The 16,304-nt window shown below is 34.2% G+C and overlaps 2 protein-coding genes and 1 non-coding gene across 3 annotated transcripts; 1 reads left to right on the top strand and 2 right to left on the bottom strand.

Annotated features, from left to right (window-relative positions):
• The first annotated feature begins 1,636 nt into the window (after nucleotides 1-1,636).
• Nucleotides 1,637-1,709, top strand: TRNAE-CUC (transfer RNA glutamic acid (anticodon CUC)). The gene has a single exon. It is a non-coding gene; the product is annotated as a tRNA-Glu (tRNA).
• A 484-nt stretch (nucleotides 1,710-2,193) lies between these two features.
• Nucleotides 2,194-10,967, bottom strand: LOC125819083 (pentatricopeptide repeat-containing protein At5g04810, chloroplastic-like). The gene is made up of 10 exons (XM_049498596.1): nucleotides 10,237-10,967; nucleotides 8,962-9,089; nucleotides 8,422-8,562; nucleotides 7,181-7,267; nucleotides 6,724-6,877; nucleotides 5,987-6,046; nucleotides 4,943-5,371; nucleotides 3,844-4,139; nucleotides 3,467-3,596; nucleotides 2,194-3,077 (listed from the first exon to the last, which is right to left on the bottom strand). The coding sequence occupies exons 1-10, from the start codon at nucleotides 10,954-10,956 to the stop codon at nucleotides 2,589-2,591; spliced, it is 2,634 nt and encodes an 877-aa protein (XP_049354553.1). The 5' UTR covers nucleotides 10,957-10,967; the 3' UTR covers nucleotides 2,194-2,588.
• Nucleotides 10,968-14,797: 3,830 nt separating this feature from the next.
• On the bottom strand, nucleotides 14,798-15,554 carry LOC125818962 (ferredoxin-3, chloroplastic-like). The gene is made up of 2 exons (XM_049498468.1): nucleotides 15,466-15,554; nucleotides 14,798-15,299 (listed from the first exon to the last, which is right to left on the bottom strand). Exons 1-2 carry the CDS (start codon nucleotides 15,552-15,554, stop codon nucleotides 14,798-14,800), a joined length of 591 nt encoding a protein of 196 aa, XP_049354425.1.
• Nucleotides 15,555-16,304: the final 750 nt, after the last annotated feature.

Raw genomic sequence — 16,304 nt, forward strand, 5'->3', positions numbered from 1 at the left:
AAAGTTTAAGTTTGTTTTTAAAAAATATTTTCGACTTCAAAATTTCATTTTTTCACCCCTACCCTCGATCCCCCCCACCCACCTACCCACCCCCTACCAGCCCCCCCCCAAAAAAAAAAAGTTTAAGTTTGTTTTTAAAAAAAAATTTCGACTTCAAAATTTCATTTTTTCACCCTTACCCTCGACCCACCCACCCACCCCCTATCAGCCCCCCCCTCCCCCCACCCCACCCAAAAAAAAAAAGTTTAAGTTTGTTTTTAAAAACTATTTTCGACTTCAAAATATTTCATTTTTTCACCCCTACCCTCAACCCCCCACCCATCCACCCCCTACCAGCCCCCCCCCCCCAAAAAAAAAAAGTTTAAGTTTGTTTTTAAAAAATATTTTTAACTTCAAAATTTCAATTTTTCACCCCTACCCTCGACCCCCCCCCCCTCACCCCCTACCAGCCCCCACCCCAAAAAAAATTAAGTTTGTTTTTAAAAAATATTTTCAATTTCAAAAATTATTTTCTACTCTAGTAAAAATAAAAGAAATTTTTCAAAAACATTTTTCATTCATAAATCAAACACAAAAAATCTTTTCTGAAAAATATTTTCTACTCACCAACCAAACATGGGAAAATAAGTCAAAATCCAACTTGTTTTCCAAGAAAACATTTTCTAGGAAAACATTTTCCATGGAAAACATTTTCCTTCATACCAAACACACCCTTAATGTCAAAACTCACACTAGCCTGTTGATTTAAGATCTACATTTGAGATTTTCCTTGGGAAGTATCGAATAGGATTTGAAATGAAATAATATCAATTCATATAGAAGAGCAAGTTGGGGAGAGAATATTTCCACATTGGATTTATTAAAGATAGTACTAATTGAGTAGATAAAGATAGTAAAATCTGACCTTCACATTGATTTTCTTTAATAGTGAGTTGCTCTTTAATCCTCTCAAAATGGCAACGCTATACCTTTTTTGCGATTTCTACTAAATAATCCTACAATCAATAAATTCCCTCGTGAAACACTTTGGATCGAATAAATTTGATTAATTCCAAGAAATTTTTGATGGGGTAAAGGGAACAACTCAAATAAAAGAAAAAGGTATAAATATAACATGGATAGAAAAAAGTGCATTAAGGCTGGTTAGAAAGTTAAGTCCAAATTACTTTGTATGCTTAAAGAGATAATTGTAATTAGCTTTTAATTCACCAACTAAAACAATGTTTTATTATTCAACTACACTTGCCTGTTAATGACAACTTTGAGGTTTTGGAATTATAGAGGCGGATTCAGAATTTAAAGTTTATGAGTTCTTATAACAATCTCATTGTCTACGGAAGGTCTAAACAAAAACTACTAGTTCCCCGCCCCTGACATGTATTCACAACATTTCTTATATGCAGGGGCAAAACTAAAGAGTAAATTTCTTTTGTTAAAAAAATCACAGTATATACTAGGTCAAAGACCTCTATTTATCCATAGACAATAGATGTTCAACCCTTCAATGAAATTTATGTCTCCGTCACGACTTACGAGTATCCATATGGTCAGAAAAAAGAATAATTTTATCCAACTTATGGTTTGTTTTGCAGTACTTCTCTGGATATGTATGTGGAAATGTAATTGAAATAACAATTCCGTTGTAGTCTAGTTGGTTAGGATACTCGGCTCTCACCCGAGAGACCCGGGTTCAAGTCCCGGCAACGGAATTTCTTTTTTTTTTTTCCGTCTACTCTCATTTGAGAGACTTTGAGGTAGGAATAACGTCTGCCTACATTCTACCCTCCTCAAATTTCCGTCTACTCTCATTTGAGAGACTCTGAGGTAAGAATAACGTCTGCCTACATTCTATCCTCCTCAAATTTCCGTCTATTCTCATTTGAGAGACTCTGAGGTAAGAATAACGTCTGCCTACATTCTACCCTCCTCAAATCCCACCCGTAGAATTCTACCAAATATGTTGTTGATATTCTTTCATTTTTCGTCTACTCAAATCTCTTATTTGAGTTTCAAAAACAGCCTCTACCTCCATGTCATTTTCTGTCTATTCTCATTTGAGTCTTTCAAAAACAACCTCTACCTCCATGACTTTGAGGAAAAAGTAACGTCTGTCTACATTCTACCCTACTCAAATCTCACCCATGAAATTATACCAAATATGCTGTTGAACTGATAGTGACACATAAAATCTGATTACAAGAAAAAATGAAAATTGCAAAATAATAATGTGCATTTAACAAAAGTTACAGATTTAATACATATTTGTACATCCAAAACTAATCCCTTTAACTACTTCAAGTCTAAACCAAAAAGAGACATTTACAATTCAAGAATATGGAATAAATTGCACAATCTTAATCAAGCCAAACAATCACATACCCAGTGTAATCCCCGAGAAGGGTAGAGTGTACACAGACCTTACCCCTACCTCGTAGAAATAGATAAGTTGTTTACGATAAAATAAAACAATCTTGATCAAGACAAACTAGTGTCAAAATTCCATACACACCTAGGGACTCTTGGGCACAAGCAGCAGCTAGGCTGATAAAGATTATGCCAACGCCTCCTTCTAGAAATCTGAATCATTGTTAGCATTTCTTTATCTCATAAAAAGAACTACGTTCATCGTCACCACTGTCTGACCCTTCCTCATTCTCATCGTCATTTGATGTTGCATTAAGAGTTCGGTGAGAACTCCAATCAGGTGGGAAGGTCTTTTGAAGGGATTTTGTTATATTACCACCAGTCCTCTCAATTTTTCTCAAGCACTTGGACCAATGAACTGCAGTTCCCATATCAACAGTCAATCCAGACTCCACCATCTCTTCACAAACATGTTGGATTCCCGTTATAATGTTATCTTGATCAGCAACTGCTGCCCTTGACAACAATGATGTCATTACACAGTGGTATACAGCTTTGTCTGGTTTCAGACCAGATTGCTTCATCTGTTCAAAACATTTCAAACCCTTTTCGGGAAGAGAAGCTCGTGCCCAACCATGTATAAGAGTGGTATAGGTTTTTAAGTTAGGTTTGATCCCAACAGTTTCCATCTCTTCAACTGCTCTCATTGCTCTCTGTAAACCACATGAAAACATTGATCAGAATCTTTTGGTTATTACTTGTAATAACATAAAACAGTACATAATTATGTTTGCTAAGAAAAGCCACAATTTAAAGACCAATTAAGATAACGGAAAAGCAACTAAATCAAATTCCTGAAAGCAACTGATGCAAATAAACCTTGCAGGCCAAGTATTATTAGGACCATAAAGTTGCTAACTCAATGTCACGTGGATGAAATATATCTCAAATAACTTGGGCGTAGTAGTAATTGTTGTTTCACTGCATAATAGTTGCTCCGCTTTAAAATGCGTAATAAGAAACTATTGATCAGCATACGAAGTAACAAATGATTTCAACATATTCACCACAGGCATTAAGACAACTATCATCAAGTACGTACTTGCATGTCTCCAGCTTTACAACAAGCATTTATGAATGACGTGAATGTATGGATGTCAGGTGGAACTCCTTCTTGTCTCATCTGTTGCATCAGGTCAGCAGCCTCCCAGACATCACCTCGTCGAGCCCATCTGCATCAACACGATATACAGAAGAAAGGAGGAGAATCATGGTCTAGTAACAAGAAAGGCAAGCATGAACAGAAGAACCTCTGGAGAGTAGGGAAAGTGGAAATCTAAATTATGCTAATCGACATTCCTTCTGTTTTTGTTCTATTGGATGATGGTCCTAGAATAATTAAAGTATAAAATGTAAGATATGATCCTAACAAAAGCAGTACGATAAACAGGTACACATCAACTGTAAATCTAACCATACCCGTCAATTAATATGTTATAAACAAAGGTATTCCTTGGGATGCTTTTGGCACTCATTTCTTTTGTCACCATCAAAGCACTTTGCATCCTGCCTGATTTACAGCATGCCTTGAGTAACGCCTCATATGTATATATGTCGAGCTCTAAACCCTCATTTTTAACTTTTGAAAAATATTCACAAGCTTTTCCAATATCACCAAGAGATGCATAACCATGCATAATGGTTGTATATGTGTATTCATTTGGACTAACGCCGGCAAGCAACATATCGTCTAAAATTTGTACAGCCTTCTCCATCTGTATCAAGTTAAAGATAAAGTTAACAAATAAGGAGCCAAGGAAAAGCATTTGCATAAGCACGGCATTTTTTCAGAATAGAAATTGCAGATGCCAATAGGGTTCTTTGACTTTATTTTTTGCTATCTGATCAATCCAAAATGTGGGAGAGAATAAAAGGGAAATGGGTTAGGATGTGGGTCGGGTAAAAGGAAATGGATTAGGGGGTGGGTCGGGTTTTATTTGAATGGGTCCAATGTTACTTTAGATTTTAATTAAATATTGAGTCTTTTTAATTAGGTGATGTGGACCTTTAATAAGGGGCCACATGGCATAAATGATTTTGCAAAACTGGATATATTTTGTTAAAAAATAATGGCACGAATGAGCCCTTTTTATAAGGGCAGTGGCATAGATGAACCCAACTTTTACCGGATGGCATAAATGAAGCCATTTCTAATAGTTCGATGGCATATTTGAGCCTTTTCCTTCTAACTATAACACTGGCTTGCTACATTTTCCCAAGCTACAAATGAATATCCTCAAACGGAAAAAACATTTTTCCTCTCTTATTCCTTTGTTTTTTTCTTGGGGGGAGGGGGGGGGGGTTGTTGTTACAGGCAGCAGTGCTAGTTAACCATTATACGTGTCTGCCTGTATAATCAACAATTTGGCTTCAGTTTGGAATTTTTGATTTTATGTAAATAGATCACACTGACATGCATGTCCCCTGCTCCGATAGCAATTGACATGATAGGTCAGAAGCTAAAATGTGAGGCTCCTTTTAACTCTGCCTAATGCAAATATATGGTTCAGTCATTTACCTGACGCTTCTCAACAAGGCCAAGAACTAAAGCATTGAAAGTGTGAACACTTGGAATGCATCCACTCCTCCTCATCATATCAAAAACGTCAAGTGCTCTTCTTACTTCTCCAGCTTTTGCAAAAGCATGAATGATTGGCATAAATGTCCGTGAGTTTGGCATATACCTCTCCTTCTTCATTTCCTCAACAATGCGTAGGGCGCGATCCAAGTTACCCATGCCACAAAATGCTCTGATAATGTTATTATAAAGTACCACATCTGGCTTCAAACCATCTCTTATTACATCCTCAAAAATTGCAAAAGCATTAGCCCAATCTTTCAAATTTATGAATCCATTCATCAATATGGAATATGTCTTCATGTTATGCTTTATGCCAGCCAATTTCATCATTTCACTGACCTCAAAAGCTTTGGATACCTTACCAATCTGCAATGGTTTAACACCAATTATACGAAATTCAGATGAACAAAAGAAGTTGTAATATGACTTATAAACAATATCAAGTTGTGAGTAGTAGCTAGAATTATATGCTCAAATGGCCCAAAGATTTCATATTGCAGACCCTAACTAGTTTGGAATAAAGCGTAGTCGACTAAAGAATGATGGACTGATTGAAATGGAAAAGAAGCGAAGAGCTAATATGACCAAGCTACCCAATTTAGTACTTTGACTTGATATACACTTGTTGGCAACCCCTAAATAAAGGGTTCTTGCTGGTTGCATAGTAGCTAAATTTTTATTTGTTTAGCACAAGTAAAAGTGTGGACCTTCCACACTGTTGAGTCTTGGCTTTTCTGAAGGAAGAATCTGACATGTTAAACTGAGAGCGGAAGTCCGAATCTAAACTCAATTATTCTTAAAGTGCCAATTGCCTATATCTGCATGGTCTATGCTACAGATATCAGACCAAGAGTGCGAGAAAAAAGAACATATAAAAAGAAGAAAATTCCGCAAGTTTTTTTTCCTGCAAGTATGAAGCAACTTAACAAGTTAAACGTAAGGAAGATTCTGAATGATCTAACAGCAAGCAGAGTAACCTACCTTGATATAGAGGTTCATCAAACATCCATAGCTGACAACTGAAGGTGTAAATCCACACTCCTGCGATAATAATTACAGTAACTCTTTAGATCAATCATCAAGGACGCTTAACATTCAGAGCACATGCAGCTGCCTATTCATCTTAAAAGCACTGTTTAGAAAGGCAGTGCTTTACTGCTATTTTGAATTGTTCAGGTTTTCTACTTTCTCCTTTTCTGTATGAAGAGTTTTCTTCACTTATGGAAAACATTTGATGACGCTTAGAATACTTCATAGCAAAATGTCTAAGGTAAAGCCTGAAGGCTGTCCCAGTCCCTGTTGATGAAAATGTCAACCATCTTTGTTTTTTTGAGAAAGTAAATGGCAACCATCTCTTCTCTTACGAACACCACTTCGTAGCAAAATGTTACAATTTGCTAATCCTTTCTATCTAAAAGTTATATTAGTAGAAAAAATTATGTCATAAATACAGCAGTAAGATGCCCAAAAATAAATAAACTTAGATAACTAAAGCCTATTTGACCTAAAACCAGCTCTTCTAATAAGGTATTAACAAAGGAAGAGTAGAGGTCTCTCAGAAGGATAAAGGGAAAAAGGAAAACAAATGCTTCAATATAATGTTCACTTGACATTCTCCAATTTTTCTCAATAAAGAAACTACAATATCCAACCAAAATAAAACGAACATGAGAAAAAACCATATTAAACACGTAGAGATACATTGAACAAACTTTTACCTTAAGTCTATCAAATACAATGAGACAGTTTTCTTCATTTCCTATCATAGTATAACCATCCATCATGGTATGATAGATATCAATTGGAGCATCGATACCCTCCTCTTCCATCTCCCTGACCAATTCTTCGGCTCGATCCATATTGAATGTTTGGCTGACATTTGACAATAAAGCCAACAGACAACATTAATTTGTAATAATATCTTTAGGAAAAAAGTTTAATATGAGAAGGCTGAAGAGAAGGAATACTGCTGCAGAAATTAGCATTTGGCCAACATTAACTCGTAATAATGTCCTATAAAATAATATGAGAGAACTGCAGAGAATGAATAGTGCTGCAGCAATTAGATTTTGCCAACAACAGCAATTGTTTACACTTAAACTGCATACACAAGACCAAACAAACTCTAACACGAAAGAGAAAAAACAAAAAGGATCAAATTCAATGAAAACACACCAGTTAGCATAGATGATATTCCCATATATGATTGCATTTAATGTCAGATCCCTCTTTTTGGCTTCCTCAAACCATCGCTCAGCAGCTCTTCAAGAAACAGAAAGAGAAATGACATATCAGGAAAAGTTCTCATCAGATATCCCGAATGAAAGTTAATACTCAGAAAACTAGAGAGAACTCTTGATAAAAAACAAATAAATTGAGAGAACTAAGAAAGCTAGATTACTCAAGAGAAGTGTTAAGTGAAGACAATTCTTTTACGCATTAAAGACATTACCATACACACATTTACCAAATATGGAAAATCAGTTTTTTTTTTTTCAGGTTTCTTATTTTCTAGCATGCAGTAGGACTAAGTTGTTTAGATGCCATGGGGGCTACATTTCAAAGAAAAGAAACAACTGAACAGAACAGTACAGATACTCCCCCAGTGTAAGGCATTGAGCAAAGGTTAAAGCCTAAATGTGGTTGATTACCCAATTCAGTACCAGTTGGCTGTTAAGTTATTAGACTTAGCCATTAAGTATGTTTGATAAGGTAAATTAAAAATCACTTAAGAGATCTGCTGGTCATTGAAATGCTTATACGAAAGTTTAGGTGCAAACAACTCAAACCTAAGAATGATGAATATCAGATGACTTTTTGATAAAGATGATGCATATTAAAAGATAGATGATAGAGATTTCAATGCCTAGAATTTTGCATGTGAAAATGCAACATGTTACTTTAGATTATTGAGGTTAACAAAAATACTTGTCTGTATACTGGAGAAACATGACTGGCATCTGACCTTACATATAAGAAAATATGTGACAATTATTGAGGTTAACAAAAATATTTGTCTGTATACTGGAGAATTTTGATTTGCATATGATGTTATAAGCAAATAAGTGCTCATACATTCAGCTTATTAATAATCACAAATTGTTCAAGAGAGATATGTTTAACTTTCTACTCTAACAATTTCAAGGATGATAACTTTAATCATGCACAATTTTATATTTTAATACTTAAAATAGAGAATATAGACATATTTAAAGATAGTCTAATCAAGTCTCAATTTTTGCTCTCTGATATTGTTTTCAGTTTCATCAAACATCCGAGGTCCTTTATTAAACAAAGGTGAAAAAAGGAGAGCCCAACATTTTCAAACTAATCAAACTTAACAAAGCTAAGTCAATGTTAAAAACGAACACAATGATAAATGAATAACAACATTTAAAAGTGGTTGAATTGCTCACTCTATATTGCCGACTTTGGCAAATCCTCCAATAAGAATGCTGTAAGTTACAAGACTCAATTCAATTCCTTCATCTTTCATTTTCCTCACACAACATAGTGCTTCTTCCATGTCTCTACCCACTGCATAAGCATGAATAAGGCTGCAAATGCGAAACACTTCCTTTGAAGCAATACAGATAATACAGTATCCATTTTCTTTTCATTTTCAGGAGTAGCATATAACACAGAACCAATTTTCAGAAGTAGCAATGTTATATATTTCAGAGGAAATAAGCATAGCATTAAGTAGTTACAATAATAACCAGTTCCCACAAGTGTCTAAAGAAAATATTTTTTTGTGGGGGGTGGGATGGGGGACAGGTTTGGGTTACACTTTAAAAAAGAAGAAATGTTGAACTGAAGAATGAGCAAATATGTGGCCAAGATTGGCCTTGAATCATATCCGTCCATAAGGATTTAGTTATGGGGTTATTTACTGGAAGAGTTGTCTAACGATGGATAGATAGAACTGAAGTAACAGTTAATAAAGGTGAACTAACTTGGTATATACATGACAAGTTGGTTCTATTCCTCGAGCACACATCTTCTCAAAGGTTTCACGTGCACGATGCATGTCACCCCTCCTTGCGTAGTAGTTCACCATTAAGCCAAACTCTTTCCTGGATGGCTACAAATAGAAGGAATTATTTTATCTGGAAGATATGATCAAGAGTTCCTTAAAAGCCTAACACACAACTACACATGAGACTAAAATGAAAGTAAGGTATACCATAAATGAATATTAACTTTTCTTCCACAGGAAGGCATATCAGAGATAGTAGTAATAATAAGCAGTATATAGTAGAATGTAAATGTATTTACATGCAAGTACAGCATATCCACAAGCCAATAGAAGTCTTCCAGGACTAGAAATCATCAAAAGTACACATTGTTGCTGCTAGTTACAATCGAAGGAACAACATAACTTCTCTAGCACTTCATCTTATCCTTAAATATATGACACATAATCTTATAAAATTAGGGGTAAACCATGAATGAAGATCTCCGTTTCTTGGGTCAACGGAGAAGGGGATGAACAATTAAGGACGAGGGAGTAACTAATAAGAATTATTACAACAACATATCCAGTGTAATCTCTATGTTTGTGGGTTTGAGAGGTTGTTTCCAACAGACCCTTGGCTCAAAAGGAATGTTATCGAAGTAGAATTGCAAGAAAAATATAACAACCAAATAGCACAATACAAAGCAAATAAAGCAATTAATAGTACCACACATAGAAGAATAGAAGACTAGGCAATTACTAAATACTACTACCAATAATGAGAAGAGGAAAAGGAGGAGGCTAGTCCCCTACCCTCCCACATAAAGTGCGACAATACTAGGCTACCTACTAACCTTCTACCCTAATCCTCGACCTCCATACCTTCCTGTCTAGGGTCATGTGGATATTTGCTTTTTTCAGTTTCCGACCTCTCTTGCTCTAGAGCCACAAAGAAGCAAGATAGAGGAATATCAGAAAAAGGAAACATTGATAGTTGATAATAAGTACTAGACATATCACTTTCTCATTACCAAAGCAAATAGCTCATAAATATTTGCACTCACCATTTAGCACCAAAAGTATTGCCACATTAACTAAGCTAATAGCACATAATGAACCAACTTAATTCATCCAATTCTAAAACCTTATCATGTTTTTGCTTGTAACAAGTAAAAAATGTACTAACTTAAGTATCTAAACACTTCCAATCATACATTTTAAGGGACTACAGCACTGCAAGCAGAGTACTGAAGTATTCCAGTAAGCATAACACCTTCTTGATTCTCTCAAAAGCCCGAACAACCGCCTGCCAATTCTCCGGCTGTGTTTCTAGAACCTTCTTGAAATCTCTCCCAGACCCCTCCATCGCCTCGTGCCACATGTTCCTCTCCTCTATTTTCTCTTTCAATCTCCTCCCATCATCCAATTTCACAGTCAATACCCTTCCATGAAATTCAACACCATCAAACTCCACTGCCTTCATAGCTGCTTTCTCTGCAATTGGACCCTCATATTTCAAAAACCCAAAACCCATATTCTTTTCATTCCCACTATTACCCTTTATCAAAATCACATTCTTTATAGCCCCAAATTGTCTAAAAAACTCAGTAACCTCCTTCTCTTTAATCCATAATGGCAAATTCCCCACAAAGATTCTTCCTTTTTCCTTATTTTCAACTCTTTTCCGCATTTCCTCATTTTTTGCTAATAGTGGTGGAGGGGTTGGGGTTGGGGGTGGGGGTGGGGCTGGGGGTGGTGACAGTTTCTTGGATAGCCATAGCTTGTTATGGAGATTAGGTGGTGGGGTGGAATTAAGTAGATGTTTGAGGGGTTTTTTGGTAAATATAGGAGTGTATGGAGGAGGGATTTTTTCAGGTGAGTTGGAGGAGGATTTTCTGAGGGAGGAGAAGACGGTGGCGGAGTGGTGGTTTCCGGTGAGAATGGCGGCGGAGAAGGGTGGCGGAGATGGAGAGAGGGAGAAGATGGTATCCATTATCAGTTAACTCAACTGGGGAGTGAGAACTGAGAAGACAAAGAAGAGATGAAAATTTTCAAAGGGAAAATCTTGATTTTTGAGTGGTGAATGAGGGGCAAATTTCGATCCGTCTCAATTTATACGATATTTTTTTGAATTTCGAGATTGAAAAGAAGTACTATTTCTTTAGCCATAATCTTTAAATATTTTCATCAATTAATCCAAGAAGGAATTGGTGCTATGTCAATTTTACCATAACTAGCCATATATTTTTTTTATTTTCCACACGATATCCAGAGTTCATATTGGATCCCCGATTAAATTTGAAACATGCATTGCAGGGCTAATTCTGGGATGATGCTCCCAACATGATTTTCTCCATACTCAGACTCAAACATGAGACTTCTGATTAAGGGTGAAACAATCTCATTACTGCATGACAACTCATGTTGATCATTTCTTTACTGTTAATATAAAGTGATACATCATTTGTTCCGTTGATTCAACTATCTATGCCTATGACAATGAACTTCACTAAGCACTCTTTCTCACTCATTTTACTATTTGTCAATGGCATATCAAGAATTGCAAATGCAAGTGACCATGACATTTCTTCACACTTCATCTTCCTAACTAGGGCAGGAGCTAGATGAACGCAAAGGGTTTCATGTGAACCCCCTTTGTTGGAAAATCATATCGTATGAATGAGAAGTTCCATTAATAAAGTTTCTGCCTCTGCCACTGTGCTAATGCCTCTCAACAAATCAAACAATGTGTGAAGACTTCTTCACTTACATTGGCATGCCCACAAACCTTTATTGCGACAAAAGCTAGTCAGGCAAAATTCCCAACTCTAAATGGAAAGTGTCTCACTTGCCATGTTACCATTTCCTTCGGGTGTTGTTAACGATAACCCCCCTCCCTCTCTAACACACATACCCTTGTGTCTCTGAGCTCTTGTTCCTCGTACAAGGTGTTCTAGAAGCTGGATTCATCGACACAAAGAACATTCTTTATACGTAGAAGCCAAGATCCGTAGACACGTTTGTTTTCCCTTAGAGGACTAGTTTACTATCCGTGTAACGTGAACCATTATAAACAAGTTGTGGCCCTCTCTGCATTTGGTAGCGCGCATGTTGACATTGTCACACCCCTATTTTTTCCCAAAACGAAGTGTTTGAAAAATAGAGTTTCTCCAATTAAAGTGACATTTTGAAAAGGGATTATTTTTATTTCAGAGTCGCCACTTGGAATCGAGTTTTGGCGTTCCAAGTCACCTTAATTTTACCCCTAATCAAAAAGAAGTTGACTCTAATTTTTAATGGTCTGCGAACTAGAAATATGGATAAGAAATTCTATTGACCAAGGGGAAGGTGTAAGGCACCCCTCGAGTCCCGTGTTTCTAGCACAGTTGCTTCATTGACTTATATCTTGGCTTGACTTAGTTTTTGGATATAGTATACTTATCAGCTATACATTTACTTATGTCCCACCTTCTTTGATTTATTGTAACTATCTTGTTTAGATTTTTTAGAGTCCGGAGAATTTTAGTATTGTCGTTTTAGTGGGAGTCGATATTTGAATTATAATAGAAGGTAAACTTCTACGGGATTTAGGATTAATTTTAGAAAAAGAAAATGTTAAAGAGGTTGAAACCAATTTCTTGAAATTTTTCTTTTTCTTATTTTTCTTCTATTTTATTTTTTTTGCACGTTACTTTTTGTAGTTTTTACTTTCATTCATTTTTTTATTTTTTATTTTTAACATTCTGTTTCTTCTTACTTTTATTTTATTTTTATTTGATTTTTGTCTAACAAAATATTTCTTTTTCTAATTTTCTTCTATTTATTTTTTGCACGTTATTTTTTTTTTGTAGTTTTTACTTTTTTATTTATTTTATTTTTCTTTACATTCTGTTTCTTCTTCTTCTTACTTTTATTTTTATTTGTTGTTTTTATCTAACAAAAATGTTTTTCTTCTTTTTTATTTAAATAATTTTTTGGCTAAGTTTTGTTTTCCCCTTTTTTATTTTTACCTTTTCTTTATTTTTTGCTCTTTATAACTTTTCATCTTTTGTTTCTTCTGTTTTTGTTTTAAATGTTTATTTATTTTATTCTTACTTTCTTTTTAATGATCTAGTCCTCTTCTTTTTATTATCTTCATCTTTCTATTCTGCACTATTTTGTTTTATTATTATACTTTTCTCTGCTCACGTTTTCTTTTTTTATTTTGTATATTATTTTTTAATTAATTTTTTCCTTTAAACTAATTGAGAGAAAAATAATACACGTAGTGATATAATAATTTTTCTTCACCAAATGATGATAGTGTGAAATTACTAATAAAAGAACTATCTCACGTTGATGAATTAATGACTCACTTAAATGAACTAATGTTCATCTCCTCCATTTTTAATATTTCGGATACGATAAAAATTATTCTAATAATTAATTGTCTCCATAAGTATGGCAATATTATTTATTTATTAAACTCCAGAAACTCTAAATGATAACTAATACAGAATCTCTAACCAATTTACACGTAATTAAATTAAAGTCATAAACGAAGTTGTCAATTTGTACCATCAAATAAATGTACATAAACATGTTGAAATAAAACTAGGAGTAAACAACAACCATCTTTGGATCAAATTAGTTGATTAAATTAACGTCAGGTGTAAAAATAATTCGATGAGCAAATTTAAACAGTAGCAATTCATGCAATCAACAATATGATATGCGTCATAAAATAGTGGCATATAACAATACATGTAATTTTAAGGACTTCATAACATCATAATCGAATTCAGAACAATTATTTCATTGAACTATATAAGGAATTAGAATTACCTTTTCGTAAAACTTAATTCCAACAAAAGAAACCGCTACAATCTACTGATTTTCAAAGTTAATTATAATTAACTTTAAGGAGCCACGAACTTGAATCCACGAACAAAAATCTATCTGACTTAAAGTGTATATGCTTTTTTTTTTTTGTGCACTCTATTCCATATAACTGATGATGGTGATCTCTATCTCCCCTTTTTGTACGTTTGTGTTCTTATATATATAGGATAGGTTTTTTGCTTTTTTGCAGATTTTCTTGGTACGTGTGTGTGTGGGTCTCCTTTTGTTATTGACTTTTTCTTCCTTTAGTCATGTGAAGTGGGAGTGTAGAGAATTGTGGGAAAGTGGGAGTGTGGGGGTGTATGGTATTGTTGTTGTTTATTTATTTACTTATTTTAAAAAGCAGCAAACTGTTTTTGCTCTTCTTTTCCTTACGTGTAGTATGTTTTTGGGTAGGTATAGGAGTGGGGTAGGTTTGTTAGATTAATTAGGTTATTTTTTATTTACTTTTTAGTTTTAGTTTTATTTTAATCTTAAAAGAATAGCATATCAACTAATTATTTAAAATTAATAAAAATCTAAGAAAAAGTCAACTAGCTATAAGATAAGATCAATTAAATAATACTAGCTTATTTATAAAAACTTAATTTCAAATATAGTTTTTTTTTTTGTAATCTTTCATTTCTTTTTAAACAATTGACAATAAAACTTACCTTAAAAAGTGATTCTATTTTGTTGTTTGCAAATCTTTTAAAAATAAGCTTAATAAAATAAGATAACAGTCAAAATATTTAATTTATATTTATAAAAATATTTTAGCTCTAAAAATGGTATAAGATTTTAAGCTCGGTCAAAAATACGTGTCTACAGACATTGTTTCATTGCCCTTGTCAATTTTTGGCAATAACATTGTTGATAAAACACTTACTAAGGTATTTTTGAGACTACTGTTGGCACCATTGACAAGATCAAAGTAGGATGTAATGTTTATACCATACCTTGAATTTAAGCCTTTAGTTACTAGCCAAAAGCAGCCTATGTCGCTTGAACTCTCCAAAAATGTTATCAACCTGTGTCAGATCTTCCAAAAAATTTACTATTTTGGAAGGATCTAACTCCACTCGTCTACATTTTTGAAGAGTCCGAGCAACACAGCTAAAGTCTTGCTTGTGTGTATGAACAATACAATCTTCCCTTGGGTACGAAATGCAAGTCAATACGTACCCCTTTTCGATTAGGCTTTCATCGAGGAACGAGCCTTCGGATTGATCTACTGATCCTGAACTCAACTGTCTTGCACAAGTTCCACAAGTACCAGCCCTGCATGAGTATGGAAGTTCCATTCCTGCATCTTCTGCAGTATCAAGAATGTATCGATCATCGGGTACTTCAATCTCGTTTTCGATACCATTAGGATCTATCAATTTCACCTTGTATAGTGCCATTGTTGAGACTTTGAACTTGGAGAAAGAATTCAATCCAAATGTTTTGGAAATGCTCTTCAAAGAACCCAGAACATGATTGATTTAACGTATAGTCACTAAACTTTATCGACTATAAACAAAAAAAATAGTTTTGTGAGGGTACTATTACTTTAATATGATGAAAAATAGTCTTTCTTACTTTATTGTTATATAGCGGATAAAGTTCAGTAAAGATATGTGAAATTAACTCATCTAGAGTACATGAAGGCTTTTTGGTGAAGGCATAGGATTTTGTTGATCGTGCACCTTTGAGCAAGTAAGATGAAGGAATGCTAATTGTTGACATGTTACACCTAGGAAACATAAAATGATTTGATTAATTAAACTAAATTAATCTATTAGCATTATAAATCAAGATCTAACAAATAATTGTTGACGTGTAATATATTCAGTGAAATCCCACTAAATGAAATTTGGAGAGGATTGAGTGTTCGACTATTTCTAAAGTATATATTTTGATCAACGCAAATAAATAAAAATTAGCAAGAGAAACTTAAATAATACAATTCATACCATACATAAAATTCAAAGACATAATTGATGAGTAGAGAAAATATGAACCTATGAAGATGATAATTTTGAGGAGCAAAGCTACAATTCCTGTTCGGTGACACTCTTTTAGATATATGTATGTTTATATTATATAGTCTGAATTCTACTAATAAAAACAAACAAAAAGAAAACTCATTCACTTAAACTGTTGAAGTGGCAAAAAAGCAAAGCAAACAACAAAAAAGCTATCGTATTATCTAAGTGAGGTCTGTAAATATATATACGGAGATATTCGGAGTCTAGAGGTGTTTTTGTGATTTATATTAGGATAACTAAAAATATGTATGATAGAGCTAAAATTTGGATAAAAACCGTAAAAGGTGATTCAAAACACTTTTTGAGACCATCAACTCGTTTATATTTACATTAGTAATGGACGAATTGCCATGGCATATTCAAGAAGAGGTATTATGATATATGTTATTCACAGATGATATAGTATTGATCGACAAAACACACTGTGAACTTACACTTAATATGTAGT

Source organism: Solanum verrucosum, unplaced genomic scaffold (assembly GCF_900185275.1).
Source record: "Solanum verrucosum unplaced genomic scaffold, falcon-dt-bn FXZP01000252.1, whole genome shotgun sequence".
Classification (NCBI taxonomy): domain Eukaryota; kingdom Viridiplantae; phylum Streptophyta; class Magnoliopsida; order Solanales; family Solanaceae; genus Solanum; species Solanum verrucosum.

Bases quoted from the DNA above. Each gene is read 5' to 3' on its own strand.
- LOC125819083 (XM_049498596.1), bottom strand. From the start codon at position 10,956: ATGGATACCATCTTCTCCCTCTCTCCATCTCCGCCACCCTTCTCCGCC. The intron at 9,090-10,236 runs GTGTTATGCTTA...TTCTATTTGTAG, and splicing joins CTTTTGAGAGAATCAAGAAG to CCATCCAGGAAAGAGTTTGG. The intron at 5,372-5,986 runs GTAGGTTACTCT...AAACCATTGCAG, and splicing joins TGATGAACCTCTATATCAAG to ATTGGTAAGGTATCCAAAGC.
- LOC125818962 (XM_049498468.1), bottom strand. From the start codon at position 15,554: ATGTCAACAATTAGCATTCCTTCATCTTACTTGCTCAAAGGTGCACGA. The intron at 15,300-15,465 runs TCTAGATGAGTT...AATCAATCATGT, and splicing joins ACCAAAAAGCCTTCATGTAC to TCTGGGTTCTTTGAAGAGCA.